The sequence below is a fragment of the Schistosoma haematobium genome, chromosome ZW (genome assembly GCF_000699445.3).
Source record: "Schistosoma haematobium chromosome ZW, whole genome shotgun sequence".
Taxonomy (NCBI): Eukaryota; Metazoa; Platyhelminthes; class Trematoda; order Strigeidida; family Schistosomatidae; genus Schistosoma; species Schistosoma haematobium.
In genome coordinates, this window is record NC_067195.1 from 83,855,458 (window position 1) to 83,877,071 (window position 21,614).

Here is a 21,614-nt window from a genome sequence, read left to right on the forward strand (position 1 = left end):
ATAGATTAAGGACATTTTTGGATTGTTAATACAAGTATGTGCTATTATATTCAGCCTAGTTCATAAATAGGTTAATAGACTTGTAACCCTTTGATTCTATCATTGATTTCATTAAACTTTAAGTGGATCGAAAATTGAAAAAAATTTCTTTTTATTATTATTATTATTTCTAAATCAATAAATAATACAATAATATTGATAAATAATCATGAAATACCTTTGAATACACACAACTATATTCAAACCTAAATATCTTTACATCCGTTAACAATTAGATACACATTCATCGATACATACTTCCTTCTTCATTAATCTTATTCATAGAATGAAGAAATTCAAAAAACATTTCCAAAAATGAATGTTGAAAAAAATCAACAACAAGAACAACAACTAAGCAACCACTTATTTTATTCATTTATTTCACTATAATTTAATTTGTTGATTACACTTATCTAACTATTTAACCTACTATTTCCATCTACTTACACAACTACTTATCCATTTATATTAGAATGTAACAACATTTCTATTAATTAGTACACGTCAATCTTCGCCTTCTACTATCAATGATGAGAATATATTGCTTGTTCTGAATTTTTAACTATTTCATTTGTTCAGTTTTATCAAGTACAAATATGCTCTTACCTTCTTTCTTCTTTTTTTCTTCATAGTTCTTACATACAATCTATATATTCATCCATCAATTGAACACTAATTCTAGGAAGAAGACGAAGAAGAAGGAAATTGTGAACGTAAATAATTCAGTGAATGAGTAAGTTAATTAGAATAAAGCAGTTGAGTAGATTTCAATTATATATTTTGCGCTGGTTGGTTGTAAATACTGTATATAAGTTATGTTCAACATAATGGAAATACTTTGTAATAAGAATATTAAAGGTTAGATATATTGTCTTGATGTGGAGGCAATATTTATATAGTAAACAATTAAAACAATATAATTATGAACACCATGAAATTTGTTATCATAGTTCATTAAATTAGAATGATTACTACACTGAAGAATGAATAAGAAAATTGACTGCCAATTAATTATATTAAATATGGCGTCCACATAAATGTTTGGTATATAATCCATTGTATTCTAATGTGATATAACTAGAAAGACAGGCAAACAGACCTCATCAACATAGAGCCTGGTACAGATGTACGTTAGTTCAAAATTATTATACTAGATTAGCTCGACGAGATGAGAATAACAAAGGTGATTGAAATAATATAGTGGAAAGAGAGGCTGAACTTTGGGAATATGGCTTGAAAAGACAGAGTAGAAAGGTATGTGTTATGATATACTGGAATTAAATATCATGGGGAAGATAAAGAGTGAATGCATCTACGCCTTTGTGAATGATTCTGGGTCATATAATCCAAAATCTTCAACCACTAATGGCGGTTAATACATGAACCCCAATCAGGTACTATGGATTCGCAACATAGATTAGACTGATAGTAAAGGGCTTCATGGAATTATGCTACATCTTGATTAGGCCGATTTTAACCTTCTTCCAACCTACTTCTGAACTAGGAAAAAAACTCTCGTCGAGGCAGGAGGTAGTAAAGTATATGTAACACAAGTCATCACTACCTCTGTTGATGAGCATTCACCACCTCGTCAATCAGTTTGCACATTTGCCTACTACCCTACCCCTAAACTCATCAGTGCTCACTCAGTCACTTCATGGAAAGTGAGAAATATTTCAATGAAACATATAACCAAAACCCTTCAACCTACGCAAGTATTCTACTTCTATAGACCATATTCCACAGCCGTAAAATAGTACATAGCAGAGTACTCCGCAGCACATACCCCCGTTTAGTTAACAGAGAGACATCTTGCCTGTCCCAGAAATGACGCAATTTGGCAAACGATACATGAATTTTCTGAGTACAATCTGAGATTTTGTCAGGCTCCGATCCAGTGCAGCTGATTAGACTTCCAAGATAAGCAAAATGGCAAGCGCATTCAATATCTTCACTACCGATCACCAGTTAAGACCTTGACGCAGATTGATCCTGAAGCAAAGGTTTTTTCACTGAAATCCTGAACAGATCAATGTTGGAACACTATTGGAAACCTATAAGCATTAGACATTATTTGGAATTAAATATGTAAGGTAGTCAATTTCATAAAGCATATCAATAAGTGGTATAAAGTAATTCATGATTGACTGATCACTGAGTAGTGCTCGGGGTCAAATTACAATATGATTCACTAGTCTGAGCGATAAAGTTCTATTAATAATGCTTAAATGTTGGCCAGTTTAAGATAGCAGGGAAGCATTCTTGAACGTGAGTTTTATCCTAGTTGGCACTCATCAATCTTTAGTCTTGAAAAAGCCTATGCTAACTCACGGATTTGAACTAATGTCGCTTAGCTTCGTAATCTGAGAGCTTATGGGTGAACATTTTAGTCAGCAACTAGCCTCTTATAGGACTAACATAATTTTATCAACATATCAGCACTTGTTACTCTAGATACTAAAAGACATTTTATTCAAATTCATATCCAATCATTATGAAAATCATATTTCATTTACTACCATGTTCTGGTTTATAATTAAATCGTTTTTTTTTCTTTATTTCAATCATTCTCGTTTCTTTTTCTCTTTCTAATTCTACTTTGTTTTTTTTCTTTCTAACTTTTGATCATGTTACATAAATGTTTTATATAGAATTGTAATAATATTTATTTAGTTTTAATGGTGTTTGTTTTAAGTCTTTCACCATGATTAACCATAACAACAAATCTGATTTTAAGTTTCAAAACAAGAAAAAGTAATTTGTTTTATCTTGTTTATTTAGTTAGATAACATGTTTAACAAGTTACTGTCGGTATTAAATATAATGAAAATGCTGATAAATCTAGTTTGCACTTAATTTTGAATGAAACTATAATAAACATACAGTAAATTTGTGAAAATCGGAGGGTTTTCATAATTTAAATGACAAGCTGATCTTAACTAGATCACTATTGGAGATATGGAAGCACTGGACAGTCGTTTCGTCTTAGTATGGGAATCCTCAGAGATGAGGAACTACAACTCTGTCCAAGACATCCAGTCTCGCGTGCAAACACTTAACCACTAGAAGTCTTAGTTGGTGCTCAATGGTGTACATGTGTGAATTCATTCAGTTTAAGATGTTGCACAAACCCCGTTTACTGCTTTCTGTAGATAATTGTCTCACACCCAACGTGGTTGAACTCCAATGGTCACAGTTTTATATTGAAACTCCAGAAACTACATCTGGAAGTAAATGAATAGTGAGTACATGATTATTATTAGCTTATGAGGGAAGTTATTGGGAAATAGAAAGGATGTTAGTTCTCAAGTTGTTATGTAATAATAATAAAGTGTTTAGATATATCCTTTCCAAATAAAAGCATTTCTTATGATTAAAATTTATACACACTGTCTGGTGTTTCGGTCTCGGCTCTCTAGGAATTCATCAAAATGAATGATTTGAAAGCCACTTAGTGTTGATGAAATTACTGTTTTTGTTTCGATTGAAAAGATAGAGACATGTTACTTACTTAAGTTCCGATTTATTCTCAAAATATATGGATCTTCAAGTAGATGAGGGGTTCTAAACTCTTCAGTAATGCAATATTCAAAATCTCCATACACCTGTTGCCATTACAGGTCCCTACGAGCCTGAAATAAGTTTCTGAAACCGCCCTTTTCGTTAGCAGTTTATATACAAGTATATATACAACAACTTTTTGAAATAATAGAACAGATTTGCAACTAAGATGGATGCTTTTGATGGTGTTATCTTCTCTGATCCAGGTGATTTAGTTACGGAATTAACGTTATGGTTCTTCATAATATTATCACAACTTCATATAGATCTTTATATAAAGCAGACGCTAGTGATGTCGTCAACAACGACGAAGATGCTCCAAAACTAAATATTCAAGCTTGGTGTGGCCCTTCATTTCGACATCAATTAGATCGGACGATGGTGTTATCGACGTACTCATCATTTTTAGTGGCCCATGCATCTGACTCTAGTTTGGTCGTATGAACGATTTCCATCGAAGTACATACCGTCAACCCTCGTATATAATCATTGACTTAAGTCACTTTAGTGAGTAATGACGTTAAGTAAGTCTAATGCGAGAATGAATTCCGAATACGTATATTTCATGCAATCGTTGACCGAACAAACAATCGGGGGAACGAAGCAAATGAAACAAAGAAGACATGTTGTGGAGAAGGCGAGTGAGCCAACTAGTTTTAACCAAGCGTGATTCAGTATTTATATTCAGACGAAAATAAATTACAGGCACATAATGAATAATGTAAGTAATTAACACACATACTATCACATAAAAACAGTCGGGATTAATAAGCGAATAAGTGACAAGGTAAAAATGTAGCTTGAGAAGAATGAATAGACTGGTTAGTTTAGAAGCCAGAATAACCTATGTAGGCTTGAAATAGTACTATAGTAAACAAGACCATAAGTGGGAACAATCTTATGTATTTAAATACAACATTACACAACATCTTGTTATAATCTGATAACCATACAGTAAATACTTCATTTGTAATATGTCAATCAATCGTCTCAAACTTCATTGTTCTTTCGTTTCCACATCAATCATTCTTTGTTCTCGTTCTTTTTTCTTTGACCTTCTTAACCTTCTACCTCCATGCATTTCACTTTCAATTGACGACACATACTTCTGCTATTTGTTGAGATCACTAACACACACTACAAGACCAGCCACTGTATTATCAAAAACTACATAGGAATTGTAAGCACAAAAAATTATTTCGTACAGAAACTTAGTTCCCCAATTCAATAGGTTCTGGAAAACATACTACATATGAATAACATTTGTGGCAGCAGCCTCAGCAGCAGTAGGTCTCAATATACACAAACAGAAAAGCAGGATTCTCCGATACAACACAGCGTGCACCAATCCAGTCACAATTGACGGAGAAGATTTGGAAGATGTAAAAACCTTTACGTATTTGGGCAGCATCATTGATGAACATGGTGGATCTGATGCAGATCGGCAAAGCAAGAGCAGCATATTTACAATTGAAGAACGTCTGGAACTCAAAACAACTGTCAATCAACACCAAGGTCAAGATTTTCAATACAAATGTGAAGACAGTTCTACTGTATGGGGCGGAAACCTGGAGAACTATGAAAGCCATCATCCAGAAGATACAGGTGTTTATTAACAGTAGTTTACGTAAAATACTTCAGATCCGTTGGCCGGACACTATTAGCAACAACCAACTGAAGGAAAGTACAAACCAGATCCCAGAGGAGGAAGAACTTAGGAAAAAGCGCTGGAAGTGGATAGGACACACACTAAGGGAAGCACCCAATGCGTCACAAGACAAGCCCTCACATGAAATCCTCAAGGCTAAACAAAGGAGGAGAGGAAGATCAAAGAACACATAACGCCGAGAAATGGAAATAGACATGAGAAGAATGAACAAGAATTGGATGGAACTAGAAAAGAAGGCCGAGGACAGAGTGGGTTGGAGAATGGTGGTCTGCGGCCTATGCTCCATTAGGAGTAACAGGCGTAAGTAAGTAAGTAATGAATAAGATTAATTTACTTTTGAATAAAAGAATATCTCTAAGACTTATTGAAGAAAATATAGACAAAGCGACAATGAATACAATTTATCTCATTACAATCAGAAAGCAAATATATTGATTCAGTGAAATCAGGAAAATTAGACTTTATATTGAAATGAAAGATTCTTTTCAATGAATTAGTTGAATAATTGGATTGTATACTATTGTTTATTATACTAATTTAAACTATTTTCGTAGATCAAATTCATTCTTATTATGAATAAAAAATTATTTTGTTTATTTTATCATAATAATTACTGCTTGTTTACGTTCAATGTTTATGATTAATTTGATGAAATTAGAAATTTTTAAAATCTAATATGATTAATCACATAAATCCTAGATAGTGTCTGACTCTCCTGAAAGTGAGATTAAGCTGTACTGATCGGGTTATAAAGTTTAAACCTGGATGGTGTCTGGTTCTGATGGAAAAGGGATTGAGCCGCAATATTTGGGCTACAAATTTTAAGCCTGTGTAGTGTCTGGCTCTTCTGTTAAACGGGCTTGAGCTATACCGTTTAGGTTGTCACGTGAACGCCTGAATGGTGTCTGGTTCTCCTGAAAAAAAATGTAAAATTACCCTGACCAACAAGGGTATATTATATATATATATATATATATATATATATATATATAACTTAATGAGACAAAACATATCATGTCATGCATTTACAACAGTCAGCTACAACGTAGGACCAGGCATATACATATAAAGATTGCATATATAGATGTTATACTGTGGTATGTGCTACTTATGCCTACGTAAGTAGTATATAGTACCAACCAGAAATGGAATGCTTGAGAGCACAAGGTTTAGAAGGTCGAATAGAAGAGAATGGGACCAGAGATTAATTGATATGGAAATGAAGGAGCAATAAAGTCTAAGACAATTAATGGACATTTTGCAAATGAAGGGTTGAAGATATGATTTTTACATTTTAACAAATAACTCTGTGTGTGTTGATACATGGTCTGTCGTCCTAATCTGTGTATTCGTTCATTCCAATACGGTGTGCTATGGTAAGTGTTGGTGAGATGTTTTGAGAAAATAGATTGTTCATTTTGTCAAATATTATCATCTGTAGATACATTTAGATTAAAGGCTCTGATTGCATTCAAATATGTTTTCTTATGCAACGTGTATTCTGTGGTCTTCACGAACCTTGGAGTAATTTATTTTCTATATGTGGAGGTATTCCAATAACTTTTCTAATTTTAAGTTTGCTTCAACTAACTATAAATGTTAGCTGTATAACGTATTCCTGGGCTTTTATAAAAAGCATAAAAGCTATTGAAATGCTAGATGTTCCAAAATTCAATTAAGAACACACAATGGTCAATTTACTTTTCTCCTTTTCTGTTCTTTGTGAAAATGAGAGGCGACCATAGTGGAATTCATACTTTAGAGGAGCAAAACGTGAGGGGAACATTTGGGGATGAAGACGAAAGACTGATAATCACTGTTACATTAAATTTGTGGAATTTTTTTATATATAGTGACAGTTTTAATTGATATCAAGTATAGATTAGTACTAATTTGGCATAATTTGCCTTCATAAATCCTTGTTTTATGCAAGATTTAGTAATGAATTACTAATATTTAAATGAATAATATTCTTTACAGTATATTCTTTTCAGGTTCTACAATTATAGTAAAATACAGTGAGTATTAACTAGATTGCTTCTTGCCGATTTCATATAGCTTTATACATTGTACGGTCTTGCACCAAACATTTGATCTGATTTTTAATTGCATTGTAGTGAACGAAGACGTGGTGGGAGAAACCTATACGTTGTCGAATACAAAAATTACAAAATGTCTTTCAAAAAAATGGAAACCACACATTAAATACTTCATTTGCATATCTTCCTCCAAGTGTCGCTTATAACTCTCATCAGTGCTCAATTCCTGTTCTCGTTAAAATAACTCTCTGTTTCCCTTTCTATTTTCTTCAAATGAATCTACTCAATCTTCTGCTGCCGGGTATTTTACTTCTGATTGGTGTTACATACTATATAAGTAGCATAAACCACAGCACAACTATTTCGCTCGCCCTATCTGACACATATTTATTCTGATCATTAATCTCATAATTTCATTTGACGTATAAGCTTATTCAAATTAACGTCTCATACTGGTCATTTCAACATTAAAAATGAAAATGTACTTTGTCGTAAACCTGGCCGCTTTTTAGATTTATAGTTTGAATATATAATTATAGTGTAATGAAAGAGAATACAAGTGGGGAAAACTCATATATTTTAATACGAAATCACAGAATGTCTTGCTAAACTATGTGAATCATACATTGAATACTTCATTTGTAAATTTCAATCATTTGTCCTTCATATTGTGTATGATTCTTCCTATTCTCAATTCCTTTCTGTTTCCGTTTCTATTCTCCTTAATCCGATCTTTTTGGACTTCTGCCGACATAAGTGGCATACATCACAGTAGCTCCTGAAGTGAATCTATTGAAAAGATTATTTTTCGTTCATATATTAGTATTTTAATATGATGGAGATTTTTAAACAATTAAAGTATAGTTTAAAACCCCCCATAGTATATTCAAAAACAAAGGATATTTGAGTTCATATTTTACTCGAATATTCTTTGGTTTTGAATTAAAATATAATAATTAATATACAATTATTATTAACGTAAATCTGTTTATTTTAATTGCTAGCCATTCACACTAAACGTTTAACGGACAAAGCACATATATTTTCTTTACGCTATGATTTCACTCAGTGAATACCAGTAGTGTGAAAGTGTTAATTACTGACCTAATGAATGATTTCGAAGAGAAACTTCGAGTTATATGATCCCGTATAAGTTTAATCAACTTTCTATATATTTTAATGAAAACGTTTAGTTACTAATGAGTAGTCACGTTATAAATATGAATTGTTTTAATGTCAATTAAAAACTATTACAGTATGTATATGTTTATCTACAAAAAACTTATTCTAATATATAAATTGAAGTAACAGTAGATTTGAGGAGTTTAAGGTTCTAGAATTCATTCACTGTCAACTTGCAGATTTTCCTACAGATACGGAATTTGATTCATAGTTACTCTCAATTATTTGGAAGGGAAATATTTAATAGTGGTTTTTCGAAAGGTCGACTGACTAAACAACTACATCAAAAGATGCGGTAGAGTTTATTATGTGTACGAACTTACAAGTGATAGACATAGCTGCAATAATAAATAGGCTATTGTCGTTAAGTCGTATTGCACCACAACACATTTATTAGTTATGAGGAAGATTTGGAATAGATCAAATAAAAATTATTAAAAGGCTCTGAGCAATGAACGTTATGAGGCAATGTAAAACGAATATTTTCACGAGATTTGGTTTGACTTCAGTAGAAACTTCATGCGCTATATGAGGCTCGTTCTCTATGAAAATATCCAAATAGCTATATTTTTATTATTACACTCTATCATGGTATTACTTAAGGACAATGGATAGAGAACTCAATGTTCTTGTGCCGTACTTGAAAAGACAAAACAACTTTACAGGGTCCATAAGTGTAAAAAGGTGTGAGTAAGTGAAGAAAATCACAATGATCGTAGTAACGAAAACTTATTTGTTAATGTCAAATTAATAGTTGCAACATGAAATGATTTTTCCCAAGACCGTTTTTAATGCATTTAGTAAAATTATTGCCTATAAACTATAGGTTTGAGAATAGCTATTATACCAAATACATGTTTACTATAAGAAGCTAGTATATTTGATTCATTCTACATGGAACCAAATTTAATTCTGCTCATAAAATTAACATTATTATAATGTTTCCTTCTTCGATGATTAGTGGATTGATATTCTGTCTATTTGAATGCATAAAGAATTGCTACAGATGAGCTAAACATTCAAAGTCTACAATAGTATAGCTAAATGGATAACGTGATGGGGTTTGAAGCTAACGGTACTGAATTCGAGTTTTGGAATGAACATCAACTCTGGAGTAGAGGTACATCCGACTGACGAGTTTCAAATAGAACGAAACGAGAGTATTGGATTCCACTGCCAGCCACCACCCATCAATAGTTGAATGTTCAAATATGACCATATGAGTATCAGTGACAGTTTTATTTAATTTTTTGTTTCACTACTCTCTTATTTTGTATTTATCTAAATGAAAATAAGTTTTATCATCGAGTTCACCCAGTATAACAACATTTAGTTATGTTTATAGCACCATTTTCATTAGAAAGTCTTTAATAAAATAAATTCCGATTACTGCTGCTATCTTGATGTGGCGGTCGGGTTTTCCCATCATAATGAACCAGTCGAGCTATATTGGCTGGAGTAATCATTTCTCAAGGTCCTATAATGCCAGGCAAATCAGTTGAAGAGTGGTAAGACTAAAAGCAGCAAACCCAAGGTTCGAGGACGAAGTCATACTTCTGGCTGTACAGATCTGTGACGGCAGTAAGGAGTTTGCCCCAAACAACCAGTTCATCAGTGATGCTGCCTTTGCACAAGGAAGGGTGGAATCAGAAAAAGTTGACCCTAAAAATGCACACCTCACCTCGTCCCGTGGACATCAGTCTCTGGCGATAAGGTCTCAACACAAAAATTACCCATAAAAAGGTCATGTGTGACTGGCAGTTGTCTTTTGGGCACTGTCGTCACGCTCTCAGGTCACTAAGACCAACTCTGACACAATTTCCTTTCCAGCTGCTTCCAGAAAAACCCTTCCACGGTGTGGGCAACCAGGAATTGATAACTTCCTTCATACCTCTAACAACACTCAAGATCACTGTATTCATAGTTAATCTCTCTCTTCAATTCTTATTATTCCTCATACCATGACTTTTAACTTTAAACTTCCTCTTTTGGCTTCCTCATCAAGTATCATCATGGCCAACGATTCTAGTGCACGAATCACTACCCCAGGTCTACTGAAATCTCGCTTCAAACTACACGTCTGAGCGTTCAACGTACGCACCCTATGTCAAATCGGCTAACAGGCCTCCTTGGCTAAAACCCTAGAACCTCGTACGGTTGATGTATATGGAGGCTCCAAACCACGTACACAGGATTCTAGTGTGATCACTCACTTGACCTCACCTAGTCAAAACGGGGAGCCGACGAGCTACGCTCTCCGTTTAACTGGCGACCTGATGGCTAGTTCTCGTGGACTGGTGGGTGTAGACATAGCACCAAGTATGAGAGTAGAAAAAGCACTATTAGAATGAATTTCTGTTAACAATCACCTATGTGCCGTCCGGCTAAATGGCCCCCGAAAGAACTTGGATGAATAGGGGCGCACGTCGTTGCATTTTCGTTATTTCTGTCTACTCTCCCATTGACTGCAGCCTAGATGAAGTACTCTTAGAAGGTGGCTTTAACCAAAAGTCTAAGGGACGATTGTGAGAAATGGTGGGCAACGAAAGCAAAAGAGATGAAAAAGGCGGCAGCTGTAGGTAACGCAAGACAGATTTTCAGAATAACAAAGGAAACTGGAATTAAGGACTCAAGTGAGACGATTTCAGAAAAAGACAACACTCTCATCTACTTTCAGTCTAGACTTTAGAAAGATGAGTGGAACACTTTAAAGAGCAGTTCAGCCAGCCCTCAGCTACTCTAGAAGTACCCACCATTTACAAATACCCTGAATGGAACATTGAAGTAGGCCCTCCGACTCTAGTCGAATTTCAAAAAGCTATAGCTAATCCGAAAAGAGGAAGGGTAACTGGTCTAGATGGATTGGCTCTAGAGGTCTTTGAAGATGGTGGTACCGTTTTAGTGATTAGGTTGACTAATATTTTAGCTAAAATCTGGGAGTTGGATGTAATCTCATCCGAGTGATTTCAATTACTGATCGTCCCATTACATAAGAAAGGATCAAAATCATCTTATGATAATCATAGGCGGATTAGTTTAATTAATATAACTTCCAAAATATTAGCCTCAATAATTATCGGGCGCCTAACAAAGAATCATGAACTGAAAACACGGGAAAATCGGGCTGGCTTTAGACCTGGTTTTGGCTGCATCAACCACATATTCACCATTTATCGGGTTTTAGAACACCGACATTCTTATCGGCGTCCGACACTGATAGTTCTTCTTGACTTAGAAGCAGCGTTTGACTCCGTGGCAGTGTCTGTCAATGAAAGGTGTATCTCATAATTACATAAACCTTGTGAGGGCTTATTAGTCGAACCCTGCTGGTCGAGTCAAAGTCAGTTGAATCCGCAATCTCAAGTGATGTCCTTCAAGACTGTCTACTATCTCCATTTTCGTTCAGTTTCTTCATAGACATACCGATGGAAATAACGTTCTCGTCTTCTGAATTTTCAGGCATTGATCTTCTACTAGGAGGTCCACTTATCGACTTAGAATACGCAGATGACATAGTCCTATTTAGCGGGGACGCTGATAAAATGCAGAATTTTCTGGTAGCACTAAGCAACAATGCCAGAATGTTTGGAATGCGCTTCTCTCCCTCCAAATGCAAGTTGTTGCTTCACGACTGGTCTGCGTCAACACCTGAACTAAGGATAGGGAGTGAAGTAGTCGAACGCGTTGACAACTTCACTTATCTTGGAAGTCTGATCAGCCCTTATGGATTGGTGTCTGACGAAATCTCAGCACGGTTTCGAAAAGGTCGTTAGGCTTTTGCCAAATTACGTCATCTATGTTCAAAGCGAGATATCCGTCTATCAATAAAAGGACGAGTATACTGCGCGGCGGTCCGTTCTGTTTTACTTTACGGCAGCGAAACATGGCCATTAAGAGTAGAAGGTACTCGTAAGCTACTAGTATTTGACCACAGATGCCTTAGAAATATTGCTGGCGTCTGTTGGGATCACCGGGTAAGTAATAGTGAGGTTAGACGCAGGGTATTAGGGAATGATGGTAAATCAGTTGTTGAGGTTATGAATCTTCATCGACTGAGATAGTTGGGCCATGTGTCATGCATGCCCAACCACCGATTACCACGACGCACAATGCTGACTAGTGTTGGAGCCGGACGGAAGAAAGTTAAGGCGCTCAATCCAAAACGTTGCATTAGTCATTCAAGTCACTTAGCCATGTTGATAGATGCAGACTACTTGGTTGAGGTCCGTGTGACTATCATAACCAATGGTTAGAGACTCTGTGTGACATGGCTCAGAATCGGTCACAATGGCATCGGTGTATACACTCTTTGTCTTCCCTTAAGCCGTGAGATTAAAATTACTTTATACCGTTCTCTCTAATTCTTTCTTCCTGTGCTGTATCCTTATACAGTCTTTCCTTTTATATATTACCACCATTGAAGTGACCACTTCTATTAATTTGGTGTTCATCTTGTCGTGCTAATAAGGTATGGCAACTTGGACCGATTCATATATGTGCCTGATGCTGCGTTGTATTTGACAGACTAACTGACTACAATAAATTGTTTTGTTTGGTAGGGTCACTAAGCAGTTGACACACATATTCAACCCGTCCAAAAATTAGAAAACTTCATAAAACACTTGAGTAATAAGAGTTGTGTGTAAATTCTATGTTTACTTAAATACATAATTAATACACTACAGGATAACTAACTTTAGAAGATACACGTATTCCAGTTAAGCAGCTAAGACTTATACTGAAGATTCAAATGCAAAGGTATTAAAGAATTTATATAGAATGTATAGTTTTATACCTCTGGATAAAGTATTTCCAAAGTACTTCATGTTTTCGATTTTTAATTGAATTCATGAATCTAAAATTCGCTTGCAAAATTTGAAGTAAAGTCCACATGAATATAATTCTTTTTTATTCAATTTATGAATACATCAAATACAAAAATATAATACTTACTTACTTACGCCTGTTACTCCTTGTGGAGGAGCATAGGCCGCCCACAACCACTCTCCATCCAAGTCTATCCCGCGCAATCCTTTCTAGTTCTTTCCAGTTGTTATTCATCCTTTTCATATCTGATTCTGTTTCCCAACACAATGTGTTCTTTGGCCTTCCTCTTTTCTGATTCTCTTCACGATTCCAAATTAGGGCTTGCCCCGTGATACAGGTTGATGATTTGCGTAATGCATATCCTATGCACCAACTCCATCGTCTTTTCCTAATTTCCTCTTCAGCTGGAAGCTGGTTTGTTCTCTCCCACAAAAGGCTGTTACTGATGGTATCCGGTCAATAGATGTTGAGTATCTTGCGTAGAAAACCATTTATAATTAATTGCACCTTCTTGATGATGGTTGTTGTAGTTCTCCAAGTTTCAGCTCCGTACAGTAGAACTAACTGCCTTGACGTTCGTATTGAAGATTCTCACTTTGATATTGGTTGAAAGTTGTTTTGAGTTCCATATGTTCTTCAATTGTAGGAATGCAACCCTTGCTTTGCCAATCCTCTTCTTTACGTCTGTTCCTCCTTGTTCATCGATGATACTTCCCAGGTATGTGAAGGATTCTGCATATTCCAAAGTTTCTCCATCGAGAGTGACTGGACTACTGTTCTCCGTGTTCTATTTGAGGACCTCGGTTTTCCCCTTGTGTATGTTGATGCCTACTGATGCAGAGACTGCTGCTACACTGGTTGTCTTTATCTGCATTTATTCATGTGTATGCGATAGAAGGGCTAGGTCATCTACAAAGTCTAAATCATCTAATTGATTCTGAGCTGTCCATTGTATGCCGTGTTTTCCCTCAGATGCCGATGTTTTTATAATCCAGTCAACCACCAGAAGAAAGAGGAAGGGAGAGAGTAGACAGCCTTGTCTGAATCCGGTCCTTACTTGCAATGCTTCAGTCAACTGCCTTCAATATATAATACTTAAGGAAAATATAAGTCTAGTTTTTGTTTACCTGATAAGTAAGTTTAAATGAACGTCATTCATTAATCAATTTATCTTTATTTGAATTATTATTAGTATTATTTATTAGAATCTTATTCTCGTCAAATATATCATCCCTCAAGGTCATTCAATAACCAATCACAGACAGAAGAAAATATGAATTGAATTATTGATCTTTTTATAAATAACCAATCCGATTACAGTATTCTTTTTAAAAAAATACTATATATAGTTTTCTTCCCGATAAGACTTATAATAATAGTTATTATTTCCTTTATTTATCTTCATGTTTATCTTCTATGAATAATGAATAAAAATCTATTTAATCTATTTAAAAAATTTCATTATTTTAAAAAAACGAAAATTTTATTATTTTTATTATTTATTGGAATATATACTTTATTAATAAATATTTGGTCATTAAAAGAATTTAATTCTTTGCCAAAATTGAATTTAACTAAATTTAATGAATTTAAACAAATCAATAATGATATAAATAAAAAATGTTCAATTCCACAAATGGATTTATGGCCAAATCATATAAATAATAATAATAATAATATAATATTTCCTAAATGTAAACAATCATCATTATTTAAATTCTATAATTTATCTAATAAAATAATTAGTATCCATGATTATTTATCATTTCATATGGGAAAATTAACAATCCATCATAATAATAATAATAATAATAATACAATTGGATTAAATTCTAGCTTAGTTACATGTTCATTATTTCCAATAAAACGATTAAATGATTATCAATCAATTTATTTAAATGTTATTGAACAAATTTATCATGGTTATCAATCAGAATGGCCAATGTTTATGGTAATGTGTCAACCAAAACAAAATATATTACTTTTACAATCTTATTTAAATTGGAATAATACAAAATTAAATCAAATTGAACGTTTATTTATATGTGGTTCATATCAAAACAATATAAAACAAATCAAATCAAATAGGACATTGACTAAAATAAAACAAAATAAATTAATGTTTAATATATTACTTTTAGGTATAGATTCTATATCACGTTTATCAGCATATAGATATTTAACTAAAACAATGAAATTTCTTCAATCAATTAATGAAAGTTCAATTATAATGAATTTATATAATGTCATTGGTGATGGTACGACAGTAAATTTATTAGGACTTTTAACTGGACAATTAGAATCAGAATTACCAGAATCAAGAAAATCTCATATGAATATAAATAAAAATAATTTGTTATTAAATAAATTTAATAATTATACAATATTAGATAATTATCCATGGATATGGAAAGAATATACAGATTATGGAAATTATGTAACACATTATATTGAAGATACACCTAAATGGGGTACATTTCAGCATAGATTATGTGGTTTCGGTTCAGTTAATAGTCCAACAACTAGTTATGGACGTCCATGTTTAATAGCAGCACATCAAGAAGAAAATTATTCTGGGAAAATACTTGGATGTACAATGTCAAGGTAAATAAATAAACAAACAACAACAAAAACAAAAACGAATACTATCAGAAGGGATCTTGTGGAGATTTTAGTAATTTCAATAGTTGAAATCATGAGTCAGTTGAAGCTAGACCACAGTGGAAAATCTGAAAGTACAGGATGGCCATTTCGTCCCAGAACGGCACTCCCTAGCAGTGCGCATCCACAAACCCGCCCCCCGCGAGATTTGAACTCAGGAACTATCACGCGCGAGACTGATAGGTCCTGCTTCTAGGATTTCCATGATCGTCTGGCTTCAATTTACTCATGGTTTCAACTATTTGAAAATGAATACTATCAAAGATTGAAATTATCTTTGATTTTGTCTCTTTAAATTATATTTCATATGTATGTCTAGAAATTAATTGTTTGTAAAATACTAAACAACGAATTCAATCTTTTGTGTAAGTTGAAATTTGTAACAGACTGAAAATTTTATTAACTAGGATTCTAGAGAATGACATAGTTTATGGTTTTTATAGAAGTATGATCAATAACTATTATGAACTTAGTAGATATCATTATCAAGGCTTGACTTGATAATTTCGAATAAATTAAGCATTGGGTATATTGTTATAAATAAATTAATTGATATATTTGTAATATCCCAATGAATAGAAAAATTAGATTTTCTGACATTTCGTGACTCAGTATAGGTCACTTCTTCAAAGAATAAATAACCAAATCAAAATTAATCCACATTTAAATACTACAATGGAACAACGCTAGAATATTACGTGATCAATCAATAAACGGGTCTGAACAAACCAATGTCATGTTATTTCGTTCATGTATATAAATTTGTGTGTGTGTATGTGTGCACTGTTAAGAATGAAAAATTGTGTGACCTTTATTTAAATGAAATAGCATGGGTTGGTACTGCAGTGTTACCATGTCACAACATAAGAACTCCAAAGAATCTTAAAACAACACAGAATTAAAGTATATTACAAAATGACAAACACACTTTGAAATACTTTAGTTCACTCACAAGAAAAAATCCACTTCATGTTAACAGAAAACTGCATCTATAAATTAGGTTGTGTCAATTGTGATGCCTTTCATATTACAGAGTCATCTCGCGAAATCTTGACTCGAGCCAAAGAGCATATTAGGTACACAAAGAAAACTCCTAATAATCCCATAGAACTGGATAGACTTCAAATTCAATCGGCAATAGCAGTTCACGACACTTTCAACAATCGCAAGATCGATATCAAAGGCATCAAAATAATACAAAAAGGTTTTTTTCTAATTACAAAGAAAGAAGAGTAGCTGAAGCATTCCGTATAATGTTTAATCCTATTTTACTCAGTAGAAAAGAAGGCCTTACCATACATCCTACTTGGACTATCTATCCTAGCCACCCAGTCTGATATAATTCACAATGTTCACACTATTATCTTACAAATTAAACTCTATCCTTTCTCACCATAAATGTCACACAATTTTTCATTCTTAACAGTGCACACATACACACACACAAATTTATATACATGAACGAAATAACATGACATTGGTTTGTTCAGACCCGTTTATTGATTGATCACGTAATATTCTAGCGTTGTTCCATTGTAGTATTTAAATGTGGATTAATTTTGATTTGGTTATTTATTCTTTGAAGAAGTGACCTATACTGAGTCACGAAACGTCAGAAAATCTAATTTTTCTATTCATTGGGCTATTACAACTATATTATTTATTTATTATGAACCTAGGTTATATATATATATGAATGGTTGCAACCTTGTTTGACATTTACCACCTACCATTTAACCTTAAACTTGCATGTGCACATGGAGACATGCTATGTCTGGATTCACCTTGCCTATCAGAATACCTGTCTTGTCCTCGCTTAGAACTCCTGAACTTTATCCTTTATAAGAATCAAGAAAAATATGACACAAACTAGTATATTCAATGTGAGTCAATCTCAGAAGCCAGAACTATAAGCTTAGGAATCAGTCATCATTGCGATAAACTCCAATAATTAAAGTTACTGAGAGATATTTAAAAATAAATGAAACAAAAGTATTCATTTTGTCTTGTTATGAACCTTTTTATAAAAATGTTACTTGCTTGTTCTTTTCCTCTTATTATCTTTAAGCTTTATAAAGTTAAGATTTTGAATAAACACACTACAGTGAAGCATTTCAATCTGATTCAGTCCAAAAATGTATATAGTTATCAATGGTTTGGTTATTTACTAAATTATTATCTGTTGTTAACTAGTTATGCATAATGAATTGTTTTTTGAATGAATATTCAATGTATAAAAATAGTAAAAATATCGATTTCACCTAAATAACACATTCGTTCCATCTCCACTGTTTATCATCTTTAATGTTTCAGTCAAGAAGAAAAACAAAAGAGGCGAAAATACTGATAGAAATGAGTTTGATTAAAATTTAATGTGTACTTGTATTAAAATGGTGTTGCGAGGATCCAAATAAAGTCAAATATGTACTATATATGATATGAAACTCGAGATCTTTAGTAGTAGCTTGATGTGAAAGAGCTAGGAATAGGTGGTTACCTAGTGAACAAAAGCTAATGATAAATAAACGAAGTGATAAACCAAAATAATCGAATGACAGAAAAGTAGAGAAATATGATGTAATGAAGCGAGGGTTATGCTACCAATGAGAGTAAAGATTAATTGCTTTCACAATTAATTGATCACTGGGTGGTGATCAATGTCATGTATGTCAAATCCTTCTTAGTGCAGATCTAATTCTATCGACCAAGTTGCAATGTGGCCACTAGTCTAGGTGACTCGAAACTGCGTGCACTATATATTAAGATTTAGATGGTGGTTGGAGGTAGTCAACAGGAAACCCTGGACTCGGGTTTCGTGCTACTTAGCACTCGTCAGCAAGGTGTACCTGTAATCTTGAGGGAACTGGTGCTCCCTGACGGAGTCGAACTTGCCGACGAGTGCCAAGTAGCATGAAACTCGGGTCCAGGGTTTCCTGTTGACTACCTCCAACCACCATCTGATCAATTACTTTCTTTTTAAATCTAAACCAGCCTTCAGATACTTAAAAGATATGGCTTCAATAAATTTTAGAATATTTGAGTTTAATTGTTTGCTGATTATTTGAAAGTTTTCATGGTAGTTACCTGATGTCTTGAGTCCAGGAGATATCCAGTGATTGTGTTATTGAAGGTATCTATTCTTTTTAAGCGAAGGAAAGTCGCTTAAGCTATATACGTTTTGAATAAAACCTTGTACGATTACTTTCGTACAGTTATAAGATAATAAATAGATATATTTGTAATATAGCAATGAGTAGAAAAATTAGATTTCATGACGTTTCGTGACTCAGTGTAAGTCACTTCTTCAGATGATAAATAACCAAATTAAAATTATCCCAAGTTCCTTTGTACTATTTAAATGTAGATTAATTCAATAATCTTCCATAAAGGATACTTACAACCATCTTAATAGGGGTACTACTATCTCATTTGGTTTTTCATATATTTTTAGACTATTTACACTCGGTATAGTGTCTTTTAGTATAGGGGGTTCGTAAAGTTTGTCAAAATCTGTTGTTACATCACAAAATGACCTTAGAAAGATAACTATTTAGAACCAAGAAACATTGAGTGGCATTTTTCGTTAGTATGGAACTCATCAAAAGTACTCACTCATGACCCTGTCGGGGATCAAACCCAAAACCTTCAGGTTTCGAGATGGACTAATAAGACAACACCCAATAGTTCATATATCTTACTTGAATTAATTTCCGACATCGTGTAACTACCTCCCGATTCCATTAGTGGATAACCGAATGTCACGCAATATTTCTAAAATCCACTGGCGTTGGAAGATGGTTGAACAATATCGGTGATTGATTAAAGTTCACAATGTTCACCATTTGGTAGTGACTCAGTGATCTAAAGCTTAAGCGTTCACTGGTAGGCTTGAAGTTCCCGAGTTGGTTAGTTGCGAATCAGATTGTTAGATTAACAAAATCGTTTAATCTTTTTCTTTTTTAAAAATCAATACACTTAAAAAAGTGATATTTTGTCTATGTGTTGTAATTTAATCATCATGGATTCTTTAAACTTGGTGGTAGTTTAAATCATTGTTTACTGATGTTTAAGGTGATTTATAATTATCCATTTTGACAGCCGCTTGTTTTAGTGATAGTCAAAATAAAACAAAATCCAGAAATGCTTTTCTTTAAGTTCTCACTGAGTTACTGTTAAAATATAGAACCATTTAGTCAACTACTGATGATACATTATTTATTAATATACAAGTCGCATTGTAAGTTTTGTGCCATGTTATTTTCCAAAGAATCGTAAGGTGAAGTCGAATGAATATCTCTGATTTGTAGGATTCTAGTAACGACACATATTTTTAGATTTTCATAGAACATATAAAAAATGAGTAGATCGTAACACATGAAAATATGTTTACATTCTAATGTTTACCTATTTCAGTATATTATTTATGGCTAAATATATGAATGGAATATCATTTATATCTCGACTAATAAGTGTATTTTTCTTCCTATTTCATTTCTCAACAGGTATACACATCAAGTTCTTTTAGAATCTCTTACAGAATTTTTCGAAACCTATTCAGATAGACCGCGTTTCAGTTTGACATTCTTAAGTGAATTAATACATGAGAATCCAGCATATGTAAAACTTATAGATGAAGATCTGTCGAAATTAATTCAACGTATTTACTATGAAGATTTGAGGTTCAATGGTGGAAATATGAAGGCATCGAGTAGCTCAAGCTATCCGTTTGCGAATACATTAGTAGTATTATTCTCTGATCATGGACCACGTATGGGTGATGCACGACTTTCGGTTCAAGTAAGTTACTGAATGTCATAAGTATTTTTGTTTGACAATGCAACTACTTAATATGATTACAGTAGCATGCATCAAAACGGTAATGTTTCTTAACCCGTTTATTTACATCGGCACTGATTTGTAATTTCACAATGTTGATGCCATTGATCAATCTCTGTTACTGTATTTGCACCCTTGGTCGACTACATAGATTGAATGTTATGCCTTAAGTTTTAGCATGCTTGGTATGCAGCTAGCAGTCAGTCAGCAAAACGTAAAATAGAACCTACGCTTGTGTGCATCGTCTCAAGTTGTCACATCGTAGCACAGTTAGAGTCTAAAGCAGTAGACTTAGCAACAAAATCAGTGGCAGAATAAAATATAAAGTATAAACAGCATGATGTGAGGAGAAATATGAATACGTGGAATAAAAAAAACATAAAATAATTTCAAAAATTAAAATCTCATGGAAGGTGAAGAGTTTTTGATGGAGTTTTGTTCTCTGAGCTGGATGGTTTGGTCGTGGAGCTTTCATCGTTCTTCTGAACGACATCATCAGCACAAACTTCGGATAGAAGTGAAGCGTTCGAATGTCTCCATATGCGTTAATGCATCTGAGTCATTTAGCCTGATTCTGAGACTTGTCACCATATAAACTCAAACTAAGTAGTTTATACCTTCCCTCACAGCTCAGCCTAATAGTTAATAAGTTCATGGACAGACGTCACCTCTTGGTTTGAATGTCCTTAATTTCCATCCAACCTAATGATACCCCAACCAACCTTTTTTTTAGACAGGATATTACCGTTTAACTGTTAGTTAGATAGAGATAAACATGAGAAATCAAATGACACCTTACC

General features: G+C 33.6%; 1 protein-coding gene across 1 annotated transcript in view; it reads left to right on the forward strand.

Annotated features, from left to right (window-relative positions):
* The first annotated feature begins 4,852 nt into the window (after positions 1 to 4,852).
* MS3_00004565 (uncharacterized protein) overlaps positions 4,853 to 21,614 on the forward strand; it is a 41,459-nt gene continuing 24,697 nt past the window's right edge. Inside the window, exons 1-3 of the mRNA XM_051212502.1 lie at positions 4,853 to 5,207; positions 14,862 to 15,921; positions 20,481 to 20,775. Coding sequence (XP_051072687.1) covers positions 14,954 to 15,921; positions 20,481 to 20,775 — 1,263 coding nt within the window. The 5' untranslated portion in view covers positions 4,853 to 5,207; positions 14,862 to 14,953. The remainder of the gene's footprint in view (positions 5,208 to 14,861; positions 15,922 to 20,480; positions 20,776 to 21,614) is intronic.